Source organism: Lepisosteus oculatus, chromosome 3 (assembly GCF_040954835.1).
Source record: "Lepisosteus oculatus isolate fLepOcu1 chromosome 3, fLepOcu1.hap2, whole genome shotgun sequence".
NCBI lineage: Eukaryota > Metazoa > Chordata > Actinopteri > Semionotiformes > Lepisosteidae > Lepisosteus > Lepisosteus oculatus.
Window position 1 is genome coordinate 74,572,316 of NC_090698.1, and position 27,121 is coordinate 74,599,436.

A 27,121-nucleotide genomic window follows, 5' to 3' on the forward strand; every position below is an offset into this window, starting at 1 on the left:
ATCTCCTATGGCATTGCTAATCCCTCGTGATTATCATGCATCTCCTGTCTTAACTGTTTTCTTTTGTTTTCATTTTTTTACTTTGCCTGTAAAGCACTTTGAGAAGCTTCTTTTAAAGGCACTATATACAATAAAATGTATTGCTATTATTATTTCAAACGGACACCCCAAATTATACAACCTCAGACTCTCACACACCAGAGACAAACAGCAGACAGGATCTAAGTAGTAAAATAAATCTTTTTATTGAAAGAGGGATGATGTGTTACAGGTACTGTCTGGTCAGAAAGAAGGACAATTTGTTACACTGTCTGGCCAGCAAGAGGGACAGTGTATTATAGATACTGTCTGGTCAGCAAGAAGTTAGTGTGTGTTAGTGTGGCTGTGGTCAGCGAGAGGGACGATGTGTTGGTTTGGCTGGTCAGCGAGAGGGACGATGTGTTGGTGTGGCTGTGGTCAGCGAGAGGGACGATGTGTTGGTGTGGCTGGTCAGTGAGAGGGACGATGTGTTGGTTTGGCTGGTCAGCGAGAGGGACGATGTGTTGGTTTGGCTGGTCAGCGAGAGGGACGATGTGTTGTTGTGGCTGGTCAGCGAGAGGGACGATGTGTTAGTGTAGCTGGTCAGTGAGAGGGACGATGTGTTAGTGTGACCGGTCAGCGAGAGGGACGATGTGTTGGTGTGGCTGTGGTCAGCGAGAGGGACGATGTGTTGGTTTGGCTGGTCAGCGAGAGGGACGATGTGTTGGTGTGGCTGTGGTCAGCGAGAGGGACGATGTGTTGGTGTGGCTGGTCAGTGAGAGGGACGATGTGTTGGTGTGGCTGGTCAGTGAGAGGGACGATGTGTTAGTGTGACCGGTCAGCGAGAGGGACGATGTGTTGGTGTGGCTGGTCAGTGAGAGGGACGATGTGTTGGTGTGGCTGGTCAGTGAGAGGGCCGATGTGTTAGTGTGACCGGTCAGCGAGAGGGACGATGTGTTAGTGTGACCGGTCAGCGAGAGGGACGATGTGTTGGTGTGGCTGGTCAGTGAGAGGGACGATGTGTTAGTGTGACCGGTCAGCGAGAGGGACGATGTGTTGGTGTGGCTGTGGTCAGCGAGAGGGACGATGTGTTGTTGTGGCTGGTCAGCGAGAGGGACGATGTGTTAGTGTAGCTGGTCAGTGAGAGGGACAATGTGTTAGTGTGACCGGTCAGCGAGAGGGACGATGTGTTGGTGTGGCTGTGGTCAGCGAGAGGGACGATGTGTTAGTGTGACCGGTCAGTGAGAGGGACGATGTGTTAGTGTGGCTGGTCAGCGAGAGGGACGATGGGCAGGAGAGAGAGTGGGTGAAGTTGGGCGTCAGAGGTATCAGAAGAGAGAGCTGGGAAACACAGTGACAAGAGGAGGAGGAGAACATGGGACAGAAGATGATGGAGGGAGGAGAAGGAGGAGAACATGGAACAGAAGATGATGGAGGGAGAAGATGGCGCCTGCTGAAGCACAAGCATGAGAGAGCGTTGAGGACAGAGAGATACCAGAGGTGGGGGGAGCGCAGGGGCAGAGAGGGGCAGGTGGGGGTGCACAGATGTCGTCTCCATCTCTGAGGGGGGAGGAGGTCTGTGTGGTGAGAGGGGAGAAATCACTTCTTCCTCTGGAACTCTCTGGCCAGCGCTTCCACCTGCCAAACATCAGTCAAGCACACAATGAAATTGTGGAGTTACATCGACTCAGAGCAATTTACAGTCCCTCTAGTGGAGCTGTGCAGGACTGTGTGTGTGTCAGGGGTCAGTGTGGCTCCATCACACTGGAGCCCAGTGTGTGTGTGTCAGGGGTCGGCCTGGTTCTCTCCAGGTGAGTGTCAGATGAAAGCCAGGCTTTCTCACCAGCAGGTTCCTCAGTAGGTTCTTCCTCAGGGGTCTCTGGTATCTGCACGGCCCTCCCTCACACAGCTGGATGCCCTCTGAGATCTGAGGGAGGCAGAGGCAGTGAGGACAGGAGAGGCAGAGACAGGGGCTGCAGTGCACAGGCATCTGCTCAGCGGCTGGTGACAGGAGAATCCTGCTCTGGAAAGTTTCAGCATCGCCTGTAGTCAGCTTAGAAACATGATTTATACTAGAAGCACATTGTCTGTTCTAGATCATTAGACGTGCTGTTAAATAAAACAAAACTACCATGGCTGAATTAGCAAGCCATCATTCCACAAACTGGAAGTGCATTTAAAACTCAGAGGAGTAGATTGCTTTGTACAAAAGGTTGTGGGTGTATGGAACAAGCTGCCCATTTGATGCAAAAAGTGGGGCTTCATATTGTTGAAGACATCTTTAAAGAATACAGCTAGGTGAGATTCCTCAGATAAAGTAACTGCCCCATCTCTGTCCTCAGTCCCACTGTGTCTCACTCTCCCCTGTCTCTCTGGCATCTGAGTCTCACTCTCCCCTGTCTCTGTGCCCCGTCAGTCCCTCTGAGTCTCACTGTCCCCTGTCTCTGTGCCCCGTCAGTCCCTCTGAGTCTCACTGTCCCCTGTCTCTGTGCCCCGTCAGTCCCTCTGAGTCTCACTGTCCCCTGTCTCTGTGCCCCGTCAGTCCCTCTGAGTCTCACTCTTCCCTGTCTCTGTGCCCCGTCAGTCCCTCTGAGTCTCACTGTCCCCTGTCTCTGTGCCCCGTCAGTCCCTCTGAGTCTCACTGTCCCCTGTCTCTGTGCCCCGTCACTCCCTCTGAGTCTCACTGTCCCCTGTCTCTGTGCCCCGTCAGTCCCTCTGAGTCTCACTGTCCCCTGTCTCTGTGCCCCGTCAGTCCCTCTGAGTCTCACCTCTGTGCTCTGCAGGCTGTCCAGCTCCCTCTTGCCCCCGGGGTACCAGCCGTGTGACCAGTGCTGGGCGCCCGAGAGCTGTGCCCCGAGGACCAGCAGCACGCCCAGCAGCAGCAGCATGTCTGTCACTGGGGAGGAGAGCAGAGGAGAGAGAGCAGGGGAGCTAGAGGGAGGCAGGAAGACAGGGGGAGCTCAGGTTAGTCTCGGCTCTCTTTAGGAACAGGAAAGAGCAAAATCCAGCCGCTCTGTGTCTTGTCACCCCTCTCCGGTGGATCCCAGATGACCTGCCGATGCCGAAGCCTCACTGTCCTCAAAACTGGGCATCCAGCCTTTGGCAGCACCGTGAGCGTCCCCTAGCTCCGTCTGATCCCTTCTGATTTCCTCTCTCCTTCCTCCCTCTGTCAAAACTGCTTACAGTCCGGTCCGCTCCGGTCCTTCCCGTGCCGAGACCCGGAGTGGGCTCTGCTGTGCCCTCTGTGAGCATTCCTTTATACCGCTCCCCAGTGGCTGAGCAGCTGTAGCTAATTCCACCTGAGTTTATTTCAGGTAGCGGCTGTCCCACCACACCTGCCACAGGGCAGCCTGAGCACCCCCCTCCCCTCAGAGGTGTTGTCGTCCCTTTCTGGTTCCTGAGTCCAACTTCATATGATCAGATTGTCACGTTTCCTTTCCTCCAGCTGAAAACACTCACCTGACTGCATCAGAGTTCAGGGACAGTGTCAGAGTGCTGGGACAGTGTCAGAGTTCAGGGACAGTGTCAGAGTGCTGGGACAGTGTCAGAGTGCAGGGACAGTGTCAGTGTCAGAGTGCTGGGACAGTGTCAGAGTTCAGGGACAGTGTCAGTGTTAGAGTGCTGGGACAGTGTCAGAGTTTAGGGACAGTGTTAAATCACAAGATGAAGCCCCCATATGTTAAACTGGGAGACTGAAAGAAAGATACATTGACTCCAGATGTTACACAGAGAGATTGTGAACAAGATGCCCCGACTCCAGATGTTACACAGAGAGATTGTGAACAAGATGTCCTGAATCCAGATGTTACTCAGCGAGATGGTGATCAAGATGCCCCGACTGCAGATGTTACACAGGGAGATTGTGAACAAGATGCCCCGACTCCAGATGTTACACAGAGAGATTGTGAACAAGATGCCCCGACTCCAGATGTTACACAGAGAGATTGTGAACAAGATGCCCTGACTCCAGATGTTACACAGAGAGTTTGTGAACAAGATGCCCCGACTGCAGATGTTACACAGAGAGATTGTGAATATTAAAAAGAATATTAAAGTATTGGCTACACCTAAAAAACAGTGACCAAAATTCCTACCACCACAAAGCCCTGCTGAGCCAAGAGCTGTGCCCAAAACAGAGCCCCCTGAGCCAGCTGGTCCTGAGGCTCACCGACCTGAGCCACACCAACACTAACCAGCCTCAGGACAGCACTGCTAGAGCACCACAACCCAGACTCAACCACATCACAGCACAGATCAAACAGCAATATCTCACACACTGGGACACACACACACAAACACAACATAAACTGGAATGCTACAGAACCTTAAACAGACAATACACACTAGCTGAATATTTGACCAAAATAAAAAATAACAAACAGAAACAGACCCTGACGAAGTACAGGCTCAGTGACCACAACCTGGCCATAGAAACTGGGCGACACAGGCAGACCTGGCTGCCCAGAGAGGACAGGCTGTGCTCCCACTGCCAGCAGGGAGAAATAGAGACAGAGGTGCACTTCCTACTGCACTGTGACAGATACTCTGGGATTAGAGAAACATTCTTCCCGTAATTCAGAAATCTAATCCCAGAGTTCCCACACCTGCCAAAACCACAACAGGTCCCAATCCTACTGGGAGAGGGAGGAGGGAACTCAGTTGATCTGGCAGCCCAGTATGTGATCTCCTGTCACAGCCTGAGGAACAGTGAGTCCATCTCCCAATAATGCTCCAGCCGCCTACAGTATATGTCAATATTATATAATATGTCTTTGTTGTAAATGTCTGTAACATGTCTGTAGATTTTATTTTACTTCTATTTTTTGTTTTGTTCTATGTTAATTTTATTATTTTTATTTGCTTTGGCAACACTGATTGTACCTATCGGTCATGCTAATAAAGCACCTTGAATTGAATTGAATTGTGAACAAGATTCCCTGACTCCAGATGTTACACAGAGAGATTGTGAACAAGATGCCCCGACTGCAGATGTTACACAGAGAGATTGTGAACAAGATGCCCCGACTCCAGATGTTACACAGAGAGATTGTGAACAAGATGCCCTGACTCCAGATGTTACTCAGAGAGATTGTGAACAAGATGTCCTGACTCATGATGTTACTCAGAGAGATTGTGAACAAGATGCCCTGACTCCAGATGTTACACAGAGAGATTGTGAACAAGATGCCCTGACTCCAGATGTTACTCAGAGAGATTGTGAACAAGATGCCCCAACTCCAGATGTTACACTGGGAGACATCAAGCAAGATGCCCTGACTGAACTAAAGGAAAAACCCAAATTCTCACAGATCAGGATGATATAGTTCTAAAAATTATAGAACTTTCCAGTAGGAATTTTCACAGTGACACTGGGACAAAGGGACAGGCTGCTGTCCCAGAAAAAGAGAACGCTTGTCCCACTCGCACTTTGAGCTCAGGCAGTGCAGGTCTGCGGCATGTTTCTGATGGGCTTCATCTCTGACCCCGCCAGGCTGCTGTTACGAGTACTGTAACAGTACTGTCGGCCACTGAAGTGTCATCATCATCATCATCGTTTCTCACTATCCAGAGCCCAAGTACAGGAACACCACAGACAACATGTGATCTGCCGGATGGTGAGGATGAGAGTAGGTTTTAAAGTTGAAGAATGAGGAGATGAGACAGCCCCAGGGTAAAAGCCTCTCTTTCCTACCTGGAGAAGCGGGGGGGCCAGTGGAGGGTCGTGGGCTGGAGGATGGCGGCTGTCCCCTGTGCCTCGTCACGCTGGGCTCCGGTAGCGCTGTCTGTGTGTCCGCCTGTCTGTCTCGATGTTCCTCAGTCCAGGAGTCTCTCCGCCCGTCAGGGTCCCGGCAGCTCTGCTGGCTCTGTCTGTGTCTCGGTGACTGCCAGCCTCCCCTTCCCTGCCTATTTATCGCGCCCACCCCACCCCCCATCTGGCCGCAGCCTCTGTTGGGAATTCAGTGCGACTGAAGACCAATCAATCCTCATTTCCATGTCCAAATACCTGCAGCTCTGACTCGCCTGTCCCCAGAGACACAGCTCCTTCTGAGTACCTGCACACACCACACACAGCCCTGACCTCTACAGGTCCACTCAAGCACACTCTCACACACAGGCCCTACTGAGCCACTCTCACACAGGCTATTAAAGGCTTGTGAAAGACTACACACAGCAGATACACAGAGCAGATACACAGCAGACACACCGAGCAGACACACAGCACAGAGATACAGAACAGACACACAGAGCAGACACACAGCACAGACACACAGAGCAGACACACAGCACAGACACACAGAGCAGACACACAGCACAGACACAGAGCACAGACACACAGCAGACACACAGCACAGACACACAGAGCAGACATGCAGTGCCACATGTTGCACAACTGCCCAAATCAATCCTCCTGTCTACTGCCTCTTAGCTTCCAAACCCCTCACTTGTCCTGCTCTTGTGACAAACAATCACATCCTGAATATAGAGAGAAGGGACTTGTGAGTCTATCACTTTTCTACTGCACCTCTCCACCAGCAAACACTAAAAACAACCTTCTTCAGAAATGCTCATATTGTATAACTCATTCAAGTAGGAGCTGCGTCAACAGGTGTAGTCTGCAAAGGAACAAGTAAAGGTTTATTCCATGCTGAAAACAGAAGAGAGAAAACACAACGTTTCGGCTGTGGAGCTTTCTTTGGGTGAAGACAGACCCTGTGTTCCTACATATTGTTGATGCTGATTCCCAGGTTTCTTTCAAGAATCAGCTGGATGAGATCCTGGGATCAATTAGCTGCTTCACCACTGCAGTAAGTGGGCTAGTGGGCTGGATAGTCCTGATGTCCTCCTCTCATCTGTATCTGTAAGAGCCGGCAGGCTCACACAAGCTGACAGCAGGGAGAGTGAGGATGGCAATGGGGCAGCGGTGACCATAAACCAGGACACCGTTTACTTAATGCAGCAGCATCACAAAATCTGTTCCTGGCCTTTGTCGTTTTTCTGTTCCTGACAGACGTTTGTTTTTCCCCTCGAAGGGTGGGCTGATGTCACAGCGTCGGGGCCTGGCCGACGGCTTCAGGCAGGTGTGGCGGCTCGTGCTGAGCCCCAGCGATGTCGGGCTGTCCGCGTGGGCGTGCCTGCCCTGTCTGCACAGTACTCCCATTCCAAGCCCAGCACACAGGCTGACACTGACCAGGGCCCTGGCCGTTCAAAATCGAGAAACACGAACCCTCCTCGCCCAGAGTTTTATCTGTAACGCTGTCACTACTACAGGGCCCTTCTAATTTTGTGAGATGTCATATCGTAGAACCAGTTGAGTCCGAGCACTGGCCAGGAAGCACTGCAGCCACTTGTGGCAGAGAGAAGTGAATTTAAAACTGAGAACTGGGGCCATTTCTTAATGCAAAGGGAGCGGGAGAGTGGAACAAGCTGCCTGGCCATGTTGTGGTCATGACTGTGACCTGTCTTGTGGATTAACGAAGCGAGGTGCCCAGCTCCATTCCTCACAGAACGGGCCATTTAGAGTATCCAGGGAACCAACCAGCTTGTCTCTGGGAGGTTGGAGAGAAAGTCTGTGGAAAATTCACAGAAACCCCAGGAAACATGCAGACTCCCCACAGAATGATGACTTGAACTTCGGCCAGAGCAGAAGCGTCACTACCCACTATGTGACTGTGCCACCTAACCCAATAGGGTTCAGATTCAGGTCCTGACAGCCTCACTGGGTGAGAAGGCTGGGAGGCAGACAGCTACTGGGAGGCAGACAGCTGGAGAAGCTGGGACTGCTGTTTTCCTGTTCTTGTTCTTGCGTCATTTCAGAGGCACGATGCCGATATTAAGGGAGTCTTGCACGTGTAGCCCTGCGTCACACTGGCTCCTCCTGTGACCAGCAGCTCTCATCTGCCTCTGCTGAAGACAGGAAGCTCTCCACCACATGAATACAAATTGCTGAACAAGCCTCAGCAAACATGCAATGGAGATGTAACGCTGTCTTTCATTAGAGCCTGACAGCGCTAACAGAGCTCAGCAGGCCCCAGGGGCTGGAGGCTAATGCCCATGTTAAAATGTTGATTGCATTTCCTGGAGTGTTAAACAGCATTTGAGCTGCGGACTGAGCCCTGTCTCTGTGCAAATCTCTCTGTGACAACCCAGTGACCCACAGGGATGAATCACTGCCTCTGGCCTTAACCCTTTCCTTTCCATCCACCTGCAGAAACTCTGATCCTTAGCTCTCTCTGGGCTCTACCCACTGACCCACACTGCCTCCCTCTCTCTGGGCTCTACCCACTGGCCCAAACTGCCTCTCTCTCTCTGGGCTCTACCCACTGGCCTACACTGCCTCCCTCTCTCTGGACTCTACCCACTGGCCCACACTGCCTCCCTCTCTCGGCTCTACCCACTGGCCCACACTGCCTCCCTCTCTCGGCTCTACCCACTGGCCCACACTGCCTCCCTCTCTCGGCTCTACCCACTGGCCCACACTGCCTCCCTCTCTCTGGGCTCTACCCACTGGCCCACACTGCCTCCCTCTCTCTGGGCTCTACCCACTGGCCCACACTGCCTCCCTCTCTCTCTCAGCCCTGCCAGCCACTCTTAACTCACAACCACTAGACCTGCTTGGCTCTTTCAGTAAAAATATCTGTCTGTTAGCTTCAAATATAAGACCATACCTGGTTTCTGAAATTTTTTTAAATTAAAAACAAGATTACAGGCAGGAGGTTCTAAAATCGAGATGAAGATGGAAGATCTCTTTAACCTGTGTAACCACGTCTCCTGGGAGAGACTCTGCGCTAATTATAATGACTAACTGAGCGCAGAGGAACACAGGGGCTCTAATTTACCACAGATCAATATTTGCTGCTGTAATTGAAATCAGAGCCTGTGTGCTCTCTTCTGAGCCCTTGGGCCCGTGGGGTCAGAGGTCACAATCAATAAACAGAAGCCAAGAAAGAAGAATAAGTGCACACAGGCTCACAGTCCTGGCACGAGGGCCACAGAGGGCCGGAGCGCAGCAGTCAACAGGCCGTTTGCCCCTGCAGTGCTGAGTAATGAAAGGACACTGTGAGTCATCTTCAGACACACTGGCACGGCACTATCTTGATATCCAGGCAGCTCTCTGAGGACACCGTGAGGTGTCTGAGATATTTCCACGTATAGGGGGATGAGTCTTGAACAATCTTCTATGAAAAGGAGGTCCACAGCAATCTGATTCAGTCCCCAAATCAGTGCAGCCCACCCAAGAGCTACAGAGAACACAAGCCTGAGCTTGCTGGCACATGATCAATGGAGAGATGGATGAAGCCACTTTTCAATGACCAGTGACAATACTGCGCTGACAGTCTGACAGTGCTGAGCTCACAAACTGACTCAATACTGCACTGACAGTCTGACACACTGCTGAGCTGATAGTCTGACACACTTCTGGACTGACAGTCTGACACACTGCTGAGCTAACAGTGTGACAGTGTTGATCTGATAGTCCAGGGTTGTTGGCTTGTGCTGTGAGCGGGTGACTCTGATCTGTGGGGCTGGCTGGTGTCAATGTGGCTCAGAACAGTTACCTTCAGGACCAGCTGGCTGAAGGATTGTTTTCTCTGTTTAGCTCCAAGCTGAGGAGGGCTTCTTGGTGGAGGAAAGAAATGTCTTCTGATCTCGGGGTTGAAAAAGACATAGACACAGTAGATTCCACTTCTGTCTTGAGGTTCATGTTCCACTGGTTATTCATGAAGAGGTCTGCTGGCTTGACTTTGTCAGTGCCTTTAAGGATTTTAGCTACACTTCTCCTACATCGTACTTTACAGTGGGTATGGGCCTAATTTTGCCATGCTCAAACTTATTTGTTGTTTTTCTCTGCACATGTAGAATGTTTTTACATAGATCTGCCATATTACCCTGCAGCTCCCAGCTGGCAGCCCACAAGCCCAGCAGGTGTGAGCCTGGTCAGTACCTCGATGGGAGACTCCTGGGAAAGCTAGGGCTGCTGCTGGAAGAGGTGTTAGAGAGGCCAGTAGGGGGCGCTCACCTTGAGGTCTGTATGCGTCCTAATGCCCCATCATTATATAATTCTTATAATAATAATAATTTCTGCCAGATGAACTAACTGATTGGCAGTCCGAGGTCTGTGAGCTGGTAGTTGTTCCATGGCATTGTTCAGTGTGAAGCTGTACCTGTTTCTCTGTACGTCTGTTGCTGTGTCTCTCACTCTGTTTCCATCTATAACCATGTTATTAAAATAAAACTGCTCTTGTCTAATGGTTTGAAAACTGAGACTATGTCTCCCTCTTGTGGAATTAAATAAAAACTACAGTACTAATAGTTTCAACTGAAAAATGCATAAACCACATCATAAATTAATATAGTGCATATTTTGGTTCCTTTAGGCCAGTGTGGAAATTATTTTTGCTTTCTCATCTGTGTGTGCCGCTTCCTGCTCTTGCAAACAGGATTGGGCCTCGCAGACCTTCAAGACTATAGAACAGCAACACCCTGGATCGAGAATCAAAATAATAATAATAATAAAAATTACTTATGCTTATATAGCGCTTTTCTGGACACTCCACTTAAAGCGCTTTACAGGTAATGGGGACCCCCCTCCACCACCACCAGTGTGCAGCCCCACCTGGATGATGTGACGGCAGCCATAGTGCGCCAGAACGCTCACCACACATCAGCTCTCAGTGGGGAGGAGAGCAGAGTAATGTAGCCAGTTCATAGAGGGGGATTATTAGGAGGCCATGATTGGTTAAGGCCAATGGGAAATTTGGCCAGGACACCGGGGTTACACCCCTACTCTTCTCGAGAAACGCCCTGGGATTTTTAATGACCACAGAGAGTCAGGACCTCGATTTTACATCTCATCCAAAGGACGGCGCCTGTTTACAGTATAGTGTCCCCGTGACTGTGACTGAAGAAAGTTTAAAAGCAAGATGAGCCATTCAGCTCATCTGGCCATTAGGTAATTAGAAGTTAATTGATCTCAGTGTCCCATCCAGGCCAGGGTATTGACTTTCAACAGCATGGCTGGGTACTGTAGCTTGTTCCACACTCCCACCGCCCTTTGTGTACAGTAGTGCCTCCTGTTCTTGGTTTTATATGCACTGTTCTGTAGTTTCCACTCGTGTCCCCTGGTTCATGTTTCACTGCCTGTTCTGAAAAAGTGTGCTGGGTGTCTCTGAGGATTCTGAATGCTTGTATCAGGTTCCCTCCTAGTCTTGTTTGTTCAAGACTAAAGAGACCCAGCACCTTCAGGCTGTCAGCCCTGATGTCCTAGAATGCATCTGTTTTTCTCTGGATGGATCCCAGGGCAGTAATATATTTTTTATATTTTAAATAATGATTAATAGTGTGCTATGTGATTTATTTATTTAAATTCCAGCTTAACTTTGGATTGTAACATATTAACATTCTATTTATATATGATATGTTTTTATAGTCTAATGGCAATGATCAGACTTAATTGACCTGATGTCCATCCCTTAGCAATCTCAGAGAGAGCTTCAGAGACAGTAATGGAGCTGTCAGGCTGCAGTCAGGCAAACTGCACAGAGCAGGGTAGTAACATCAGGAGGCAGAGCTGATGGTTTTCAGCATTATTGTGGGTGTGAAATAGACCGTGCTACTGACACTGTATCTCCCTCTCTGAGCCGCAGGAATGAAATGCTCCTGATTGGTAAGAGTATACGTTGGGGCATGTAAACATTTACCTTAACAAATTTCATCCTTCCGTTTTCTAGCAGCTTAATCAAATTCAGGGTCGTGGGGCAGCTGGACCCTGTCCTGGCAAACAGCAAGTGCAAGGCAGGACACTCCCTGGATGGGACACCAGTCCACAGGCACACACAGACACAGACTCTCACCAGTGCCAGTTTTCCCAGAAGCCAATTCTCCTACTGGTATGTCTTTGGACAGCTGGAGGCAACCAGAGCACCTGGAGGAAACCCACACAAACATGGAGAGAACATACAAACTCCACACACACAGCACCCCAGGTCTGGAATTGAGCTCAGGGCCCCAGCGCTGCGAGACAACCATGTTGATCAGTGCACCACCGTGATGCTGCCTGTTAATGAGCTTCTGTGAGGGCTGATATTACCCTTTCACATGCAAAGTTACACTCAGAGTGGCAGAGGATTGCAACCATGGCTTCAGAACATGCTGTACCTGCACTGTGGCCTGTACACTTAATTCAAAACATATTTTACAATGAGCTTTGAGGTCTTAAAAAGTTGAATGGGATTTGTAAGTGATATGAACCCCGAGCTAATTAGTGTGTTCCAGAGTTGCCCTCGTTGAAGTGTGATGTGTGAAAAACTAACCTGCAGGAGGACAAACTGTGGGTGAGTCTGGTGGGAGTCACTCCCACAGTGAGAGTGTCCCATACAGTGATACGTCTACTGTGGGTGTGTCAAATATAGAGTCATTCCAGTGTGACCATGCCTGGTACAGGGCCACTCTCATTGTGGGCGTGTCCCATACAGTATTACTACCACCATGGGCGTATCCAGCAACAAACCACACCCATTATGGGCGTGTCAAAGACGATACCACACCCCCATATCGTGTGGGCGTGTCCTGTGTATGGTCACTCCCGTTGTGGGTGTGTCCTGTGTCACTCCCACCTGTGTCTGCTCAGCACATAAGCAGCACCTCCCAAGAGCTGATGAGGCAGAAACAAGCAATCAAATTGTTGATAAGTGAGTAGTTGCAGGAAACTACCTCTGAAATGTGACATATTTAGAACAAATACCGAAGGCAGAAAAATCAACCCCTCTTAACAAGCAGTCAGATCAATTAAGGACGGGAATTAGCACTGCTTAATTGCCAGAAGAAACAGGGGTCCTGCAGGCCAGTTCAGGAACCACTAATCTGGAGAACACAGCTCAGGCACATCACTTAACAACAGTGCAAGAAAAGGTTTATTTGCTACATATTTACACTTCCCCCACACCGCTGTTTGTTACATAATGCAAATTTATATATATAAGCAATAAAAATTACAAGGTACTCCTTGCAAATTTCAGCATACAGGAAATACTTTCATTTTCATTGCTCCTTTTTTACATAAGAAAAGAGCCCCCCAGCCCCTCCCCGCCCTCCCCAGGTCCTGCGCTCCTCAGCAGGTGGGCTCAGGCCCGTCCTCTCCTCGCTCCAGGGGCCGGGGGCCAGGGGGGGCCGGGGCTGGGGCCCGAGTCTGTGCGCGGCTGTGTGTCCGGGCGGGCCTCAGTACTGCGGGGTCTGGCCTGCCCCCTGAGCCTGGCGGTGGGCCAAGTGCATGAGCCGCAGCAGCAGATCGCCGGCCGCACTGTCCACCAGGGCCCGGTTCTGGTCCGCAGGGGCGCGCCTCTTACTGCTGTCCTCCAGGCAGCTGGGGTCCAGCGAGCAGCTCTCTGTGGAGACACACAGGCCCGTCACAACACTGGGGGTCACTCAGACTGACTGTCACTCAACAGGAGCAGCCCCTCAGCCCCTCTCTCTTGTTCCCTTGCTCGTGTCTCCCAGGCTCTTCCTGAAGGATGCAGACTGCCATCTCAGTCTCCCTCAGCCTCGCCTGCCACACTCACACATTCTCACGGCCCCTTGTTGTCGGCCGGGAGACGAACAAATTCACTCCTATGAACCCCATTGAGGCCGAGACTCTGACCAGGTGATCAACAAGTGGAGAATAGTCAGCGAGGGCTCAGGAGCTGCTGTGGCCCCCAGGAACACTGAGTGGCACACCCCTACATAGACCTCATTATGTCTTTGGACTCTGGGGGGAAACCAGAGCATTAGAAGGAAACACAGGGAGAACATGCAGACTCCACACAGACAGCACCCCAGGAACTGAACCCAGGGCCCCAGCGCTGCGAGGCAGCAATGCTGATCACTGCACCACTGTACCGCCCTAACAGTATACTCAATTCTAATCCATTCTAAGCCCTTCTGCGTGTTATCTTCTGAGTGTGATGTCACACAGTGTCTGACCTTCATCACAGCAGACCCCTGGAGCAGCACAGCGCCCCCCCTCAGCACCACAGGCTCTGCCCCCGGCCTCGCAGGGAGATGGCAGGTAATTCTCCTCCAGGCAGCGCGCTGTCTCAGGGGTGCCCACATAGCAGCCCAGCTCCTCCCCACAGCAGATACTGGGGCCAAAACAGCGCCCCCTGTCCTCGGGGCCACACGCCATACACTGAGGAGAGAGAGAGACGGGGTCTGAAGAGAGACAGACAGAGGGGCTACAGACACACTGAGGAGAGAGAGAGACAGGGTCTGAAGAGAGACAGACAGAGGGCTACAGACACACTGAGGAGAGAGAGAGAGACAGGGTCTGAAGAGAGACAGACAGAGGGGCTACAGACACACTGAAGAGAGAGAGAGAGACAGGGTCTGAAGAGAGACAGACAGAGGGGCTACAGACACACTGAAGAGAGAGAGAGAGACAGGGTCTGAAGAGAGACAGACAGAGGGGCTACAGACACACTGAGGAGAGAGAGAGAGACAGGGTCTGAAGAGAGACAGACAGAGGGCTACAGACACACTGAAGAGAGAGAGAGAGACAGGGTCTGAAGAGAGACAGACAGAGGGGCTACAGACACACTGAGGAGAGAGAGAGAGACAGGGTCTGAAGAGAGACAGACAGAGGGCTACAGACACACTGAAGAGAGAGAGAGAGACAGGGTCTGAAGAGAGACAGAGAGGGGCTACAGACACACTGAGGAGAGAGAGAGAGAGACAGGGTCTGAAAAGAGACAGACAGAAGAACTACAGACACACTGAGGAGAGAGAGAGAGACAGGGTCTGATTAGAGATAGACAGATGAGCTACAGACACACTGAGGAGAGAGGGAGAGAGAGAGGGTCTGAAGAGTGTGACAGGAGAAGGAACGGTCAAAGACAGAAGCACGAAAGGAAAGAGACATACTTCTGTCGGAGTTAAAAAGTTCGGGTTTCGCCAAAGCTAATACTGAGTGCTTTAAATAGTGAAATCCAGGCACACCGCCTCAGTCTTGCATGAACTGCTCAATGTGAGAACCGAAATAGCGGCCCACCGTTTTCAATCAACCCCGCCGATTCAGAAGACTTCTCATTTCTCCGAGCCCTCTTCAGGAGGACGGCGACAAGCACTCTCACTCCCCGGCATAGAGCGACGCCACGATGTGAGTCTCCTGGCCGGGTCGGCTGCTCACCGTACAGCGGGAAATGGAAGCCCGTTTCCGCCAGGGAGTAAGAAAAAACGCGCTATGGTATCTCAGAATTCCGACTTAGTAACTCAGAATTTTGACTTTATATCTCGTAATTGCGACTTTATATCTCACATTTGCGACTTCGAAATAGCCCACATTTCATTGTCTGTCCTCTTGTTATTTTAACGGATTCGGGTTCTAGGGCTTGTGCCCTCGCCTCTCCTACCCTAGTTCGTGCCTCACTGCATTGGCTCGGACCCGGGTCTTGCCAGCTGAGGTAAAGAACACTTTCTTCAGCCCCGGCGGCCAGCATCCCTGTGATGCGCAGGGGAGGGCGGTGCCGTCACCACACTACGATCTGGTTACACTATATTCATAAATCGTACAGGATCATAGGATCTATAGGCCTGAAGACTTGTCTTGTACAGTGCCCTGATAAAAATCAAATTAATTACACTAATTTATATAGAATCCCATTTCCGCCAGTGAGGCTTCCATAGTACCCGGATGGAATAGTGGACGGTGGGCTTTTTAAAAAACGTTTCGGTTTAAACACCAGAAATACAAAAACGGAGACAGAATATGAAATAAGATACAGAAATAGACACTTCACATCCAGAGGAATTCACAATTATAAAATCTGAAACTTATACTTTTTACATATTTCCATTGTATGTCCTTTTTTACTTAAAAAAGAAGGTCTTTAGCTCAGCTGGCAAGACCTGGGTCCGAGCCAATGCAGTGAGGCACGAACTAGGGTGGGAGCGGCGAGGGTTACAACAACAAAAGGACAGACAATGAAATGTGGGCTATTTCGAAGTCGCAAATGTGAGATATAAAGCCGCAATTACGAGATATAAAGTCATATTTCTGAGTTTTAAGTCGCAATTCTGAGATATAACGTCGGAATTCTGAGTTACTAAGTCGCAATTCTGAGATACCATAGCGCGTTTTTATTAACTCCCTGGCGGAAACGGGCTTCCATAGGGACTCGGGCTGTCCGAATAAACCTGCATATGACAGCTTCTCCGGAGAACAGTGCAGGCTTCGAGCCTGGAGCTCAGGAAGCCTCTTTAACGGCGCAGCGGAGAGGACGGTTCAGCTCCCGCCGGGCGTCAGGGCGCTACATCGCTGCCGGCGGCGCTGTGTCCCTCAGAAACCCGGGGCGTCGCGGGCACTCTGGCTTTCGTCTCGTTTCACAGTCTGCCGGCGCTGCTGCCGGCTGTAGCGCCATCCGAAAGCTCTTTACAGAAGGGAAAACAGACTAGAAGTGAAGGTTTTTGGAAAACCGAGTGTCGGGAGGAGCGGCGCGGTGGTGCGGCAGCGGACTGTGCTGTCTCACAGCGCCGGGTGCTGGGCTCGACTCTAGCTGCCTTCTGTGCGGAGTCTGCATGCTCTCTCTGTGTTTGAGTGGCGCTCCAGCTTCCTCCCGCTTTCCAGAGACGCGGAGAGTGAGGAGGTCGGTTTCCGAAGTGTCCCCACGCTGTCCCGCGATGAAGTTCTCTGATGCCCGAAGAGGGTCCATGTGTCTGAGACACTTTCCAAGAACGAGCGACTTTCTGATAATGGATTGTAAAGCTATGATCCAAATACAGTACAGGCATCGCACCGCTGAGAGGTCAAATTGCATAGTACAGGTGTCGGAGAACCGCAATCCAGTTACTCTTTAAGGCAACTTCTTTCTAAATAATTGGGGGCACACCTGTAAATTACTGATCCTTCAGGCAGGGGGCTTGCTCAGTTAAGGGGACTCTGAGCTGACGAGCGCGCTCATCTCGCTCCCGAATGATCACCAGATCACTTCACCCGACACATCACCGGCTTTAGTCGATGGCAGTGAAGTCGTGAAATTGCTGACCGCAGCGCCTCCCCGGGCCTATCCCGACACAAGGGATAGTGTTCAAGTGTAGATGCGGCGACTCTCGACCGGTACCGCCTCATCCCCGGACTCTCCCCGCGTCCAGTCCGGCCCTTCGTCTTGCACTGCGCCGCTTTCTAACGTGAAATAAACTCTCCAAACTCCATTCGGCTGAAACAAACCACTCGCGTTACAGATGCGCGGTAAGGACGGTCCCCGAAGCGCCTTTCCAAGAGACAGGACACAGAGAGCGCACACACATGGCTGGCTCCGGGACACTCACACACGGGAGCTCTGAGACGAGCTCAACGAGAAACCTGGTTTTAAAGTTTGAGCCCAAGGAACCGGAGCCCCGGGTTCCGGTTGGAAGGCATCTGCGGTTCTAGACAGACGCGGTGCGGAAGCACCTGCAGGAGCCGCCAGGCGCTCAGCGAGGAGAGATCTGGCAGAGGCGTGAATGTGCGCTTACCTGTCTGAGGCCGGTGTCGGGGTACGAGCGCTTGCCCCCTCGGGGGCAGTTCTGGATGTAGCAGGCGGAGGACAGGGCCAGCAGCCCCAGCAGGCACAGCGGCAGCGCGGATTCGGGCATGGCAGACGGGAGGCTTCGCGTTGTGCTCAGAGCCGTTCTCCACTCCTTGCTGCTCGTCCCGTCGAGCTGCCCTATTTATACGGGCGGAGATTTATTCTTCTCCCAGCGCCACCTCTCTTTTTTTCCATCTTCGTCTTTTTAAAAAAAAAACTTTGCTCCCCCCACCCCCCCGGCGGCTCACCTTCGTGTCCCTAATATAGGTGAGTCATGGCTCAGTCACGTACCGTCTAATGCCCCGGTAAGAACAATTACTGGGGACGGTTGTGTTGTGTTTATTAATCACAGACAATAACAGCAGCCCGCACAAAGCTGCTCATTCAGGGCCTGAAGGACGCGCGAGAAAGGGCTTCACCTGAGCCAGCGGAGCGAAGATGCAGTCGCGCACAATGGAGAGCCGTTTCTGTCTCTTCACCTCTGAACAACAGAGAGGACATCAGTCGCTGAATGCGGAGAGGACAAGCTGTGGAGAGGCTGACAAAACGTTTTCTTTCGCTTGTGTCAAGCCCCGTAAATTCAGGCCGTAGGTTAGTCTTCAAGGTCCATCTTCCCAACAAGGGAAGCAGCACCTTCTGTTAAATGTCCCCGGCCTACAGGCGGAGCTGCTGGCACCTCTCAGAGCGCTGTGAGCGCAGTATCACCTCTGAACACCACAGAAGAGACCCAGGAAGAAACATTTTCAAAGAGCTGCTCCATTTTCCCCCTTTATCCAAGTTTTTAATGTTGACTCTAAAAGAGACATGCATGTGCTCTCCGTCTCTCCAGTTCTGGAGAGGAAATGGAGGTAGTACCAGCAGCCATGTCACCCTGCAGCTCCCAGCTGGCAGCTCACTGGTGCTCAGCAGCGTGAGCTTGACCAGTACCTGGATGGGAGACTCCTGGGAAAAACTAAGGCTGCTGCTGGTGTTAGTGGGACCCGTAGGGAGTGCTCACCCTGAGGACTGTATGGGTCCTAATGCCCCAGTATAGTGACTGGGACACTAGACTGTAACAAGGCGTCGTCCTTCTGATGAGACCTGAAACCGAGGTCCTGACTCTCTGTGGTCATGAACAATCCAGGGAGCTTCTCGCAGAGAGCAGGACCCATGGGCTGCAGAAGACTCAGGGCAGACAGGAGGGCTGGACTCCAGCTGCCCAGGACACTCCCCTCGTTCCCACTGATGCGCATCATGTCAGACACAGGTACCATGGAGAGGAGGCACAGGCGCTGTGGAGTGGGGAGACACGGGTACCACGGAGAGGAGATACAGGTACCATGGAGAGGAGGCACAAGCGCCACTAAATCCAAATCCAAATCTTCTGCATTCTGGATCAAGGGCACAATATAAAAAATAATCCATAATCAATATTTTCCATCTTTCAAATTAAAAGAGAAATTGCCTAAGTTACTTAAGCACTCTGCCTCAGCCTATTACTCTCTCATTTCCTGACCTGCTCCGGGGCGGAACTCTGGCAGGCCTGAGTGCATACTGATCAGAGAGAGACTGGGGGCTGGGAGATGGGTGAGGACATGAGGAGAAGAGAGACAATGACAGAGGTGAGAGGCAGCGTGGGCCAGTGGGTAGAGCAGAGAGAGGGAGGCAGTGTGGGCCAGTGGGTAGAGCTGAGAGAGGGAGTCAGTGTGGGCCAGTGGGTAGAGCAGAGAGAGGGAGGCAGTGTGGGCCAGTGGGTAGAGCTGAGAGAGGGAGGCAGTGTGGGCCAGTGGGTAGAGCCGAGAGTACTGAATAGCAGTGACCCCTGTTGAGGAACCTGTGCCCTCAGCGGTCAATAACGCCCCCCAGATTCCAGCGATTGTGACAGTATGAAAGGGTGACCTTGGACCTCTCCTGCACAGTCACACGTGGATCGGATGCTGTAGATCTCCCCCGCCTCTCACAAGCTAGGTAAGAGAGCAAAGGACAAAGATAAGAGTGGTGTGAAACAAAAACCAGTGTAAACGCTGTCTTTTCTGCTTCTGAGTGTCAGCCAATTGCACATGTCCCCTGGACGCCCGAGCCCGGGAGGGGCGAGATCGTGCTCGGAGGACGTGCATCCGGAATGCCGAATCCTGACAACGGGCATGACTCCGAACATGGTCTGCAGCCTCTTTCCTTTATTTATGCCCGGGAGGACTAATTGGGTTGAATATGTATGAATGGCATCTAACCCCCTGATGGAAATGCACAGCAGTAGAGAAACGACTCCGATGGCATCGGCAGAATTTATGAAGATGAAAAAAAACGTCAAAGAAAAATAAACATTTCCTTGCTGTAAACAGCATGAATCAGAGCCAGGACCCCTCTGGCACATGGCTGGCACCCTGCAGGCACTGGTCCCAGTCACAGAAGTCAGGAGTCCAGGGCGCAACATCTAGCACAATACAGAGGAGGCACAAACACCCCACCTGGCAGCTTAGTTGCGTCTAACAGATGCAATAAAAATGCACCTGAAGAAGCTCCACAGCTGAAACTTTTCTTTTCCTTTCAGCATGGATTAAACCTTTACCTGTTTCTTTGCCACCTACGCATGCTGATGCAGCTCCCCACTCTTGTAAAAAAACAATGACAACCTTGTGTTTGAAGAGACAGATACACCAACAGGACCAAAAGCAGACCAGCTCACGTTGCCACTGCATGTCAGAGTGCACTCGTGTGACCGGCAGGAGTTGTGCGCAGACCTACCGCAGTGCATCGCTGGCCGCGCGCACTGCGGACTGGACATGAGCAGTGGTCAGGGGCGTGAGGTCAGTCCAGCGCACTCAGATCCCAGTGAGGTGAGCAGCACCGCTGGACTCTGGACTCAGAACAGGGGCTGGTCTCCAGACGGACACTGCCACTGTGTGTGGTCAGGCTGTGGGTGCCCTTCTGGGCTCTGGGGTCAATGACTGGAGAGCAACCGGATGGCCCCCCTTCCCTGACGAACAGCGTTCTGAACATAATGAAATTCTTCATTTCTGTACCACTCTGGACTTGTCATTAAAGTCCAGCCTTTACCTGCTCACTCAAAGTCACACATTCCCACATTCATCTTCCTGCACTGGCGCCAGAGCTTCCAAAATCTGCCACCAGACCCAGGACGTCTCCAGCTGGCATCCTGGCAATCAAAACTCTGTGGGCCATCAGGCAGATGCCGCAACATTCATGCTTTAAGAAGGCCTGGCACTGAAAATGTACCCGACTCATTTGATCATTAAATTTTTAGAATAAATGTAATAGTTTTTGCATTTTTACTCCATATCTCAACAAGCGTGCCTTCTGAAAACAGTCATTTTCTGCACTCTTTTAGTCTCTCATTCTCTTTTTATTCCATAAATAATAGATGATGAAAACAATTTGAAATTATCTGAGGCTGAGATACTCCTGCAGGATGAGGTAGCATATTGTGTGCAAACTCTTTCATACAAGCTGATATCTTCATGAGGAGACGGCGCCCCTGCAGACTGTGAGCACTTACCTGGCCTGACACTCAAGTCCCTGTCTCTCTCCGCCAGCCTGGAGAGTCCAGAGGGGACCCACGCAGGTCTCAGGGGGCTTGCCTGGCTAAGGGGGTGTCATGGTGGCTGTCTGTGTGACGGTGCGGAGTGGGACCCCCCTGAGCCTCACTATCGAGGACAATCAGGCGACCCACGTGGACGAACAAGCGCCAGGTGGGATTATCCACCATCCCGGGATGGACTGTAGACACAGGTGCTGCACGTGAGGAGGACCCTGGGAATGACCGCTGAGCAGCAGATGCTTTTCGCCAGCATCTGATGGTCAACAAGACATAGCAAGAATGCAGCCGGGTGAAGACCCAGAGCCCCATCTTTATCCACCATAGGGACCCCCTGGTGCATCAGGAAGCACAAGACACACCCACAGCACACAGCGAGATCCCACCAGCAAGAATCGCCACAGTGACCTTCAGCAGCTGGACTGCAGGTTCCACACACCAGTACAGGAGCACCCAGCCTCTAGTGACCAGTACGTCAGAGGCACTGCAAGCTTCAAGCGGGGCATCACCTAATAATATCCCCAGGCCAACAAGAGCCAGACACTTCACACACATTATTATGGGGCGACTTGTCAAACCTACAGTGTCAGAAACAGGGAAACCAGCTGACTGAGCTGCCACAGGGCTTTACTGATGACCAGGGAACCACCAGCTGGCCTTCTGGAATTAGATGTGACCTTTGTTTGGAGGGGCAATCTGACATGGCTGTGTGCTGCATTCCCACAACCCCTTCAGAACACGGAGACCAGGGGCTGTGAGCTCCATAGGTGAGACTCCTCAGGACTTCATAGCAAAAGAGCATCTCATCCAAGACAATCTGGCTCTTCAGAAAACAACTACCTTGCATAATTGCCTTAATAACTACCACCTGTCAAAACAAGCCTGATAGTAGCAACCAGTTTGGGTTAAGAAAGGGCTGAAGGGAGAGGAGGGAGTTAATTTCATTCTTGATGTATGTACCCCCACTGACTCTGACCCCACTGTATAGACCGCTGACCTTGTGTTGCTATGATCCTTAATGCCAGATTAGCGTTTCCCTCTGCTAATTACTCTGATGAGCACCTAATAGATGTTTGTGATGCAGACAGTTTCCAGATGCACCCAATAAACATTATGAGATGCTAATGAGGGAACGTGGCATAAATGCTCATTTAAACTGCAATTTGAATTTTAAATTGTTTTCTTTTCTAATGTGTTTAAAATGGCAACACCACTGAGGTTAAGAAGAACACGGAGAGCTCTGGTTCCTTCTGAGCCGGTTCTGTACAGGTCTATAGGCAGCCCCCCACAAACAGACACCGCTGACGTATACTTCTGCCTGCAGCATCTGTGTCGGGCCCTGCGTGGCACACACAGCCAACATGCCAGATACTGTGTGGTACGTGATTTTTCTTGTCTGTGGTGAAGCCTCTGTATGCTCTCCTGAACGGCTGCACAGCTCTGAACACTGCACCACTGTTTGTGCTCAGATAGCACCACAAATGAGAAGCCGGGAGATGGGACTGTCAGTACTTTTCATCCGCTCTTGAACAGCATGGGCCAACACCGCCCTCTGCCCACCTCACCCCCTGGGCATCACAGATGACCACCGGAGGGGAACAGACAACACCGCCCTCTGCCTACCTCACCCTCTGGGCATCACAGATGACCACCGGAGGGGAACAGACAACACCGCCCTCTGCCCACCTCACCCCCTGGGCATCACAGATGACCACCGGAGGGGAACAGACAACACCGCCCTCTCCCTACCTCACCCTCTGGGCATCACAGATGACCACCGGAGGGGAACAGACAACACCGTCCTCTGCCTGCCTCACCCCCTGGGCATCACAGATGACCACCAGAGGGGAACAGACTTGAGAGGGGAGGTCAGGTAGCTGTCACCAGAGTCACACAGCCTTCGACTGGATGACAACTAAAGATACTGAAAACAACCAAAAATAGTTTAAATAAATCCTATAATTCAGATCATTCAGAAGAGTAAAGATGGCCAAAACACCAGAACTGTGACAGACCCGACTGCACAGAACCACCCTCTCCAACTTAACAGCAGAGCACTGCAAAGCAACAGGAAGATGTTGCAAAAAGGAGAATCAAATGATTAATAAAGCTTTTATGTACAACCGAACAATCAACACAATGCTCAGAATAAAGGGGAACTTCGGCACAACTGCAGCACAATGACTCACACCGGATCTCTCTGTCCTCTGAGACAGAACAAGCCTGAGAACTGAAGGGCAATGAAAGCACAGCAATTTAATCTGCCAGAGTAGAGACATGACCATCACCAGACAGCAGCCGTGAAGCCTCTCCCCCTGACATAAGTTAAACTAACCCACCAGAGATAAAGGAATAAGTAATATTGCAGAACAGATTTAATTCTGAGGCACTTACAGGCTTGTAACCTTTCAGGACGCAGAGACCTTTCCAGGTGAGGTAAGTCAGGTGAGGGTCCAGGTGAGGTACAGGAAGTCAGGTGAGGGTCCAGGTGAGGTACAGGAAGTCAGGTGAGGGTCCAGGTGAGGTCCAGGAAGTCAGGGGAAGGTCAGGTGAGGTCCAGGAAGTCAGGGGAAGGTCAGGTGAGGTCCAGGAAGTCAGGTGAGGGTCCAGGTGAGGTCCAGGAAGTCAGGGGAAGGTCAGGTGAGGTACAGGAAGTCTGGGGAAGGTCAGGTGAGGTACAGGAAGTCAGGGGAAGGTCAGGTGAGGTCCAGGAAGTCAGGTGAGGGTCCAGGTGAGGTCCAGGAAGTCAGGGGAAGGTCAGGTGAGGTCCAGGAAGTCAGGGGAAGGTCAGGTGAGGTACAGGAAGTCTGGGGAAGGTCAGGTGAGGTACAGGAAGTCAGGGGAAGGTCAGGTGAGGTACAGGAAGTCTGGGGAAGGTCAGGTGAGGTCCAGGAAGTCTGGGGAAGGTCAGGTGAGGTTAGCTGGATTTAAACAGACTTGGCTCAACTGAGTGGAGAAACATGAGCACAGCTCTTCTGTGATTCAGGTCCCTCTCCTCTCTTTATGTTTTTTGGCAGAGTGGTAGGAGGAGGCCAGATGGAGATCCTTGCCTCAACCACATTTCCCAGAAGGCTGTGGGGAATAATCTCCTGCCCTTCACCATCAGACCAGTAAGAGGAAGATCACTGGTCAGGTGGCAATTTAAAAACCAGGAAGCAGAGGCGTGCGGAGTTCTGCGTCCGCTGCCGGAGCGCTGATCCATGTGAGAGTCCAAGCGAGATCTGGGAAACCGTGAAGAGCCTTCACAATGGAGTCAGGGTGTGGAGGGACATCAGTTTGCCCGTTCAGGATGTGTTTACACCGGCTTCTGCTGTCTCCCTGCCCAGAAGTGAAGGATCACACTCACACTGGCGCTGTGTGGAACGGGGCAGCACCCACTGGAAGTTTATTGACATCTTTTAAGAAAATTATTTTATTGGAGTCTTTGGTCAACAGACTTCTAACAACAGAAAAAGCAGTCTCCTCATTTACAGTACAAAAATATATACCGCTCTGACGCAACTTTCAAGTAGGCTCAGGAGGTTCTGGGCAAACTGACCAGAGGTTCCCGAAGAGAAAGCTCATGGGATCCTCAGGAAGTGGCTGGAAGGATTCTGGGATTGAGCAGAAGCTGGCGTGACAGATTCAGAGGGGCTGAAGGGCTTTCCCGTAGCCCCTCCTGTGTGCCTGAGAGAGAGGAGGGGAATTCCACCAGAGTGGGCGCGGGTGCTTGGGCCCCAGGTGGCCCCTGATGACGTCCTGCCCTCTGATCAGTAGTGCACACGAGTGATGTCCTTCCTGGGGGCCGGGGCTCCGCAGCGAGGGCAGCGCGGGGCCGGGTGCGAGGGCGTCTGTGCCAGGCAGGCGCGGCAGAGCAGGTGTGCGCAGGGCAGCTGGAAGGCAGCAGGCGAGCCGCAGTACGCAGACAGACTGCAGGAGCACGAGCAGCAGCTCCCAGAGGCACCACTCTGACCTGCAGGGAGAAACAGGTCACTGCACGGCTCCTACTCCCTCACTACTCTCTCTACTCACTCACTACTCAGTCTATTCTCTACTCCCTCGTTACTACCTCTCTACTCCATTGTTATGTGCTTGCTACTCAATCTCTGCTCTTTCACTACTCGTCGCTTCTCATTCTTCACTACTCCCTCACTACTCTTTCTCTACTCCCCTGCTACTCTCCCTCCACTTCTTCACCACTCTCTGTATTCCCTCACTGCTCTATATTCTTCCGCCACTCGCTCTCTACTCAAATTTCAAGAGCTTCATTGACATGAGGGATGAACTACATTGCCACATGAACTATTGCCAAAGTAATAACAATTAGTAAAAACATTATCAGGCATTTACAATAAAAAATATTACTAGAGAGGCTCCCTGTCTGTTCCTCAGGCTGTTACAGGAGATCACACACTGAGCTGCAGCTCAGTTGAATTTCGATATCGGAAGGTGAGGGAACTCTAGAATTAGATTTGTTATTTTGTGGAAGACTGTTTGTCTAATCCCAGAGTACCTGTCACAGTGCAGTAGGAAGTGCACCTCTGTCTCTACAGTGGGAGCACAGCCTGTCCTCTCTGGGCAGCCAGGTCTGCCTGTGTCGCCCAGTTTCTATGGCCAGGCTGTGGTCACTTTGTCAGGGTCTGTTTCTCTTTGCTGTGTGACACTGTGTTAGTCTGATAGTATGTTTTATCGGTTTAGGGTCCTGTAGCATTCCCGTGTGTGTTGTGTTTGTGAATGTTTTAATGGGTAAGGTAGTGTTGTCTGGCTTGTGCTGAGGTGTGGTTGGCTCTGATCTGTGGTGTTTTAGCACTGCTGTCCAGTGCTAAAACTGCTCCTCTCTTACTACTCTCCACTCTCTCTGTGTCAGCAGAGTGCTCACTCACGCCATTCCCACTGTGAGTGGGGGCTGTACCTCATTCTGCAAGTGTCACTTCTGGAGCCGCTTGATTATGGCACACGGGTCCCGACTGCTGATACAGACAATGAACTGTACTCCCTCAAAACCCTGCAGACCCGACTCTGTTCTCTGCCAGTGCGCAGTGGGGTCCCCGTGCACAGGGGGGTCACGTGCACGTTTATCTCTGCACGTCCGCTTGGGACAGAAGGAAGTCTCCTGCTAGCACAGGGAAGAGCAGGGCAGGGTTGAATACAGACTGGAATCCCGAACCAATCCCAAACCCAAATCCTCGAAGGTTAGCCCTCGGAAGCGGGCTTCAGTCCAGTAACAGAAGTCGCAGATTATAAAGTTACATTAAAACACAGACTAAAACCTCTAGCCTCACAAAGGACCTCTCCTGCACATACAAAATGCAACAAACAACTTCTACTTATTTTCTTCCACCTTGAAGTCAGAACAAAACGTCTTTCACAATACTCTCTCAGTTTTTCCATTACTGCCTCACAGCGCACCCCCTCAAGCAGAGCTCTGCCTCCGAGCGCTGACCTTGAGCCTGCGGAGAACTCGTTCTCTCTTTTCCGCCAGCGGCTTTGTTGCAGATGAAAAGAGGGGCCGAGCTCCAAACAAGCGCTTGATGATGTCTTTGTGCAGGTCGGCGCTCGGCTGTGCGCCAGCTGGCCCGGCTCCCATTGTCCGTGTTGCAGGGCCAAAGGCCACAGCCTTGGACTCCCCACGCCTGGGGCTGAGCACGAGCACGAGCACGACAGGTCAGCAGTCCCTGGACACTCTCAGACAGGAAGGACGCCCCTACCAGGCCCACGAGGAGCAGAAGACAATACCCTCCAGAGGTCAATTCTCTCCAGAAAAATCCTGAATTATCTCTTGAGATCAGTTAACTGCTAACTATCAAACGGGTGAGCCGGTCCTCATTTGTTACTGTTCCTGTGTTCTGAGCTACTTTTGAAAGATGTTAATGTCAGTGAAAGATCATCTAAATTACCTACAGGACTGGCTAGTCGTTTTAAAACACATTACAGAAGATTAGATGTGTAGTTCTACGCAAAATAATCAAGACGGAGCATGTGACCCCACAGTGGGAGGCGGGGCAAGTGTGAAAGTGACATGCAGGTGAGCCAATCAGCATTGGTCTCTGCA

At 51.4% G+C, this 27,121-nt stretch overlaps 2 protein-coding genes across 4 annotated transcripts; both read right to left on the bottom strand.

Moving 5' to 3' along the window:
* Positions 1-246: 246 nt before the first annotated feature.
* On the bottom strand, positions 247-5,791 carry gnrh2 (gonadotropin-releasing hormone 2). Of its 3 annotated transcripts, XM_069187568.1 has the most exons (4): positions 5,711-5,791; positions 2,787-2,949; positions 1,862-1,945; positions 247-1,656 (listed from the first exon to the last, which is right to left on the bottom strand). In XM_069187568.1, the coding sequence occupies exons 2-4, from the start codon at positions 2,904-2,906 to the stop codon at positions 1,618-1,620; spliced, it is 243 nt and encodes an 80-aa protein (XP_069043669.1). In that variant the 5' UTR covers positions 2,907-2,949; positions 5,711-5,791; the 3' UTR covers positions 247-1,617. The 3 variants fall into 3 exon arrangements, with proteins under 3 accessions (XP_069043669.1, XP_069043667.1, XP_069043668.1); XM_069187566.1 differs by lacking the exon at positions 247-1,656 and having other exon boundaries at positions 1,768-1,945; XM_069187567.1 differs by lacking the exon at positions 247-1,656 and having other exon boundaries at positions 1,768-1,945; positions 2,787-2,914; positions 5,711-5,785.
* A 7,350-nt stretch (positions 5,792-13,141) lies between these two features.
* LOC102683908 (vasotocin-neurophysin VT-like) lies at positions 13,142-17,686 on the bottom strand. Its single transcript, XM_069187584.1, has 3 exons — positions 17,503-17,686; positions 13,978-14,182; positions 13,142-13,400 (listed from the first exon to the last, which is right to left on the bottom strand). Exons 1-3 carry the CDS (start codon positions 17,620-17,622, stop codon positions 13,234-13,236), a joined length of 492 nt encoding a protein of 163 aa, XP_069043685.1. The 5' UTR covers positions 17,623-17,686; the 3' UTR covers positions 13,142-13,233.
* Between the last annotated feature and the right edge of the window lie 9,435 nt (positions 17,687-27,121).

Bases quoted from the DNA above. Each gene is read 5' to 3' on its own strand.
- gnrh2 (XM_069187566.1), bottom strand. From the start codon at position 2,906: ATGCTGCTGCTGCTGGGCGTGCTGCTGGTCCTCGGGGCACAGCTCTCG. The intron at 1,946-2,786 runs GTGAGACTCAGA...TGCCTCCCTCAG, and splicing joins ACAGCCTGCAGAGCACAGAG to ATCTCAGAGGGCATCCAGCT.
- LOC102683908 (XM_069187584.1), bottom strand. From the start codon at position 17,622: ATGCCCGAATCCGCGCTGCCGCTGTGCCTGCTGGGGCTGCTGGCCCTG. The intron at 14,183-17,502 runs GTAAGCGCACAT...CTCTCTCCTCAG, and splicing joins CCGACACCGGCCTCAGACAG to TGTATGGCGTGTGGCCCCGA. The intron at 13,401-13,977 runs GTCAGACACTGT...GTGTCTCCACAG, and splicing joins AGGGGTCTGCTGTGATGAAG to AGAGCTGCTCGCTGGACCCC.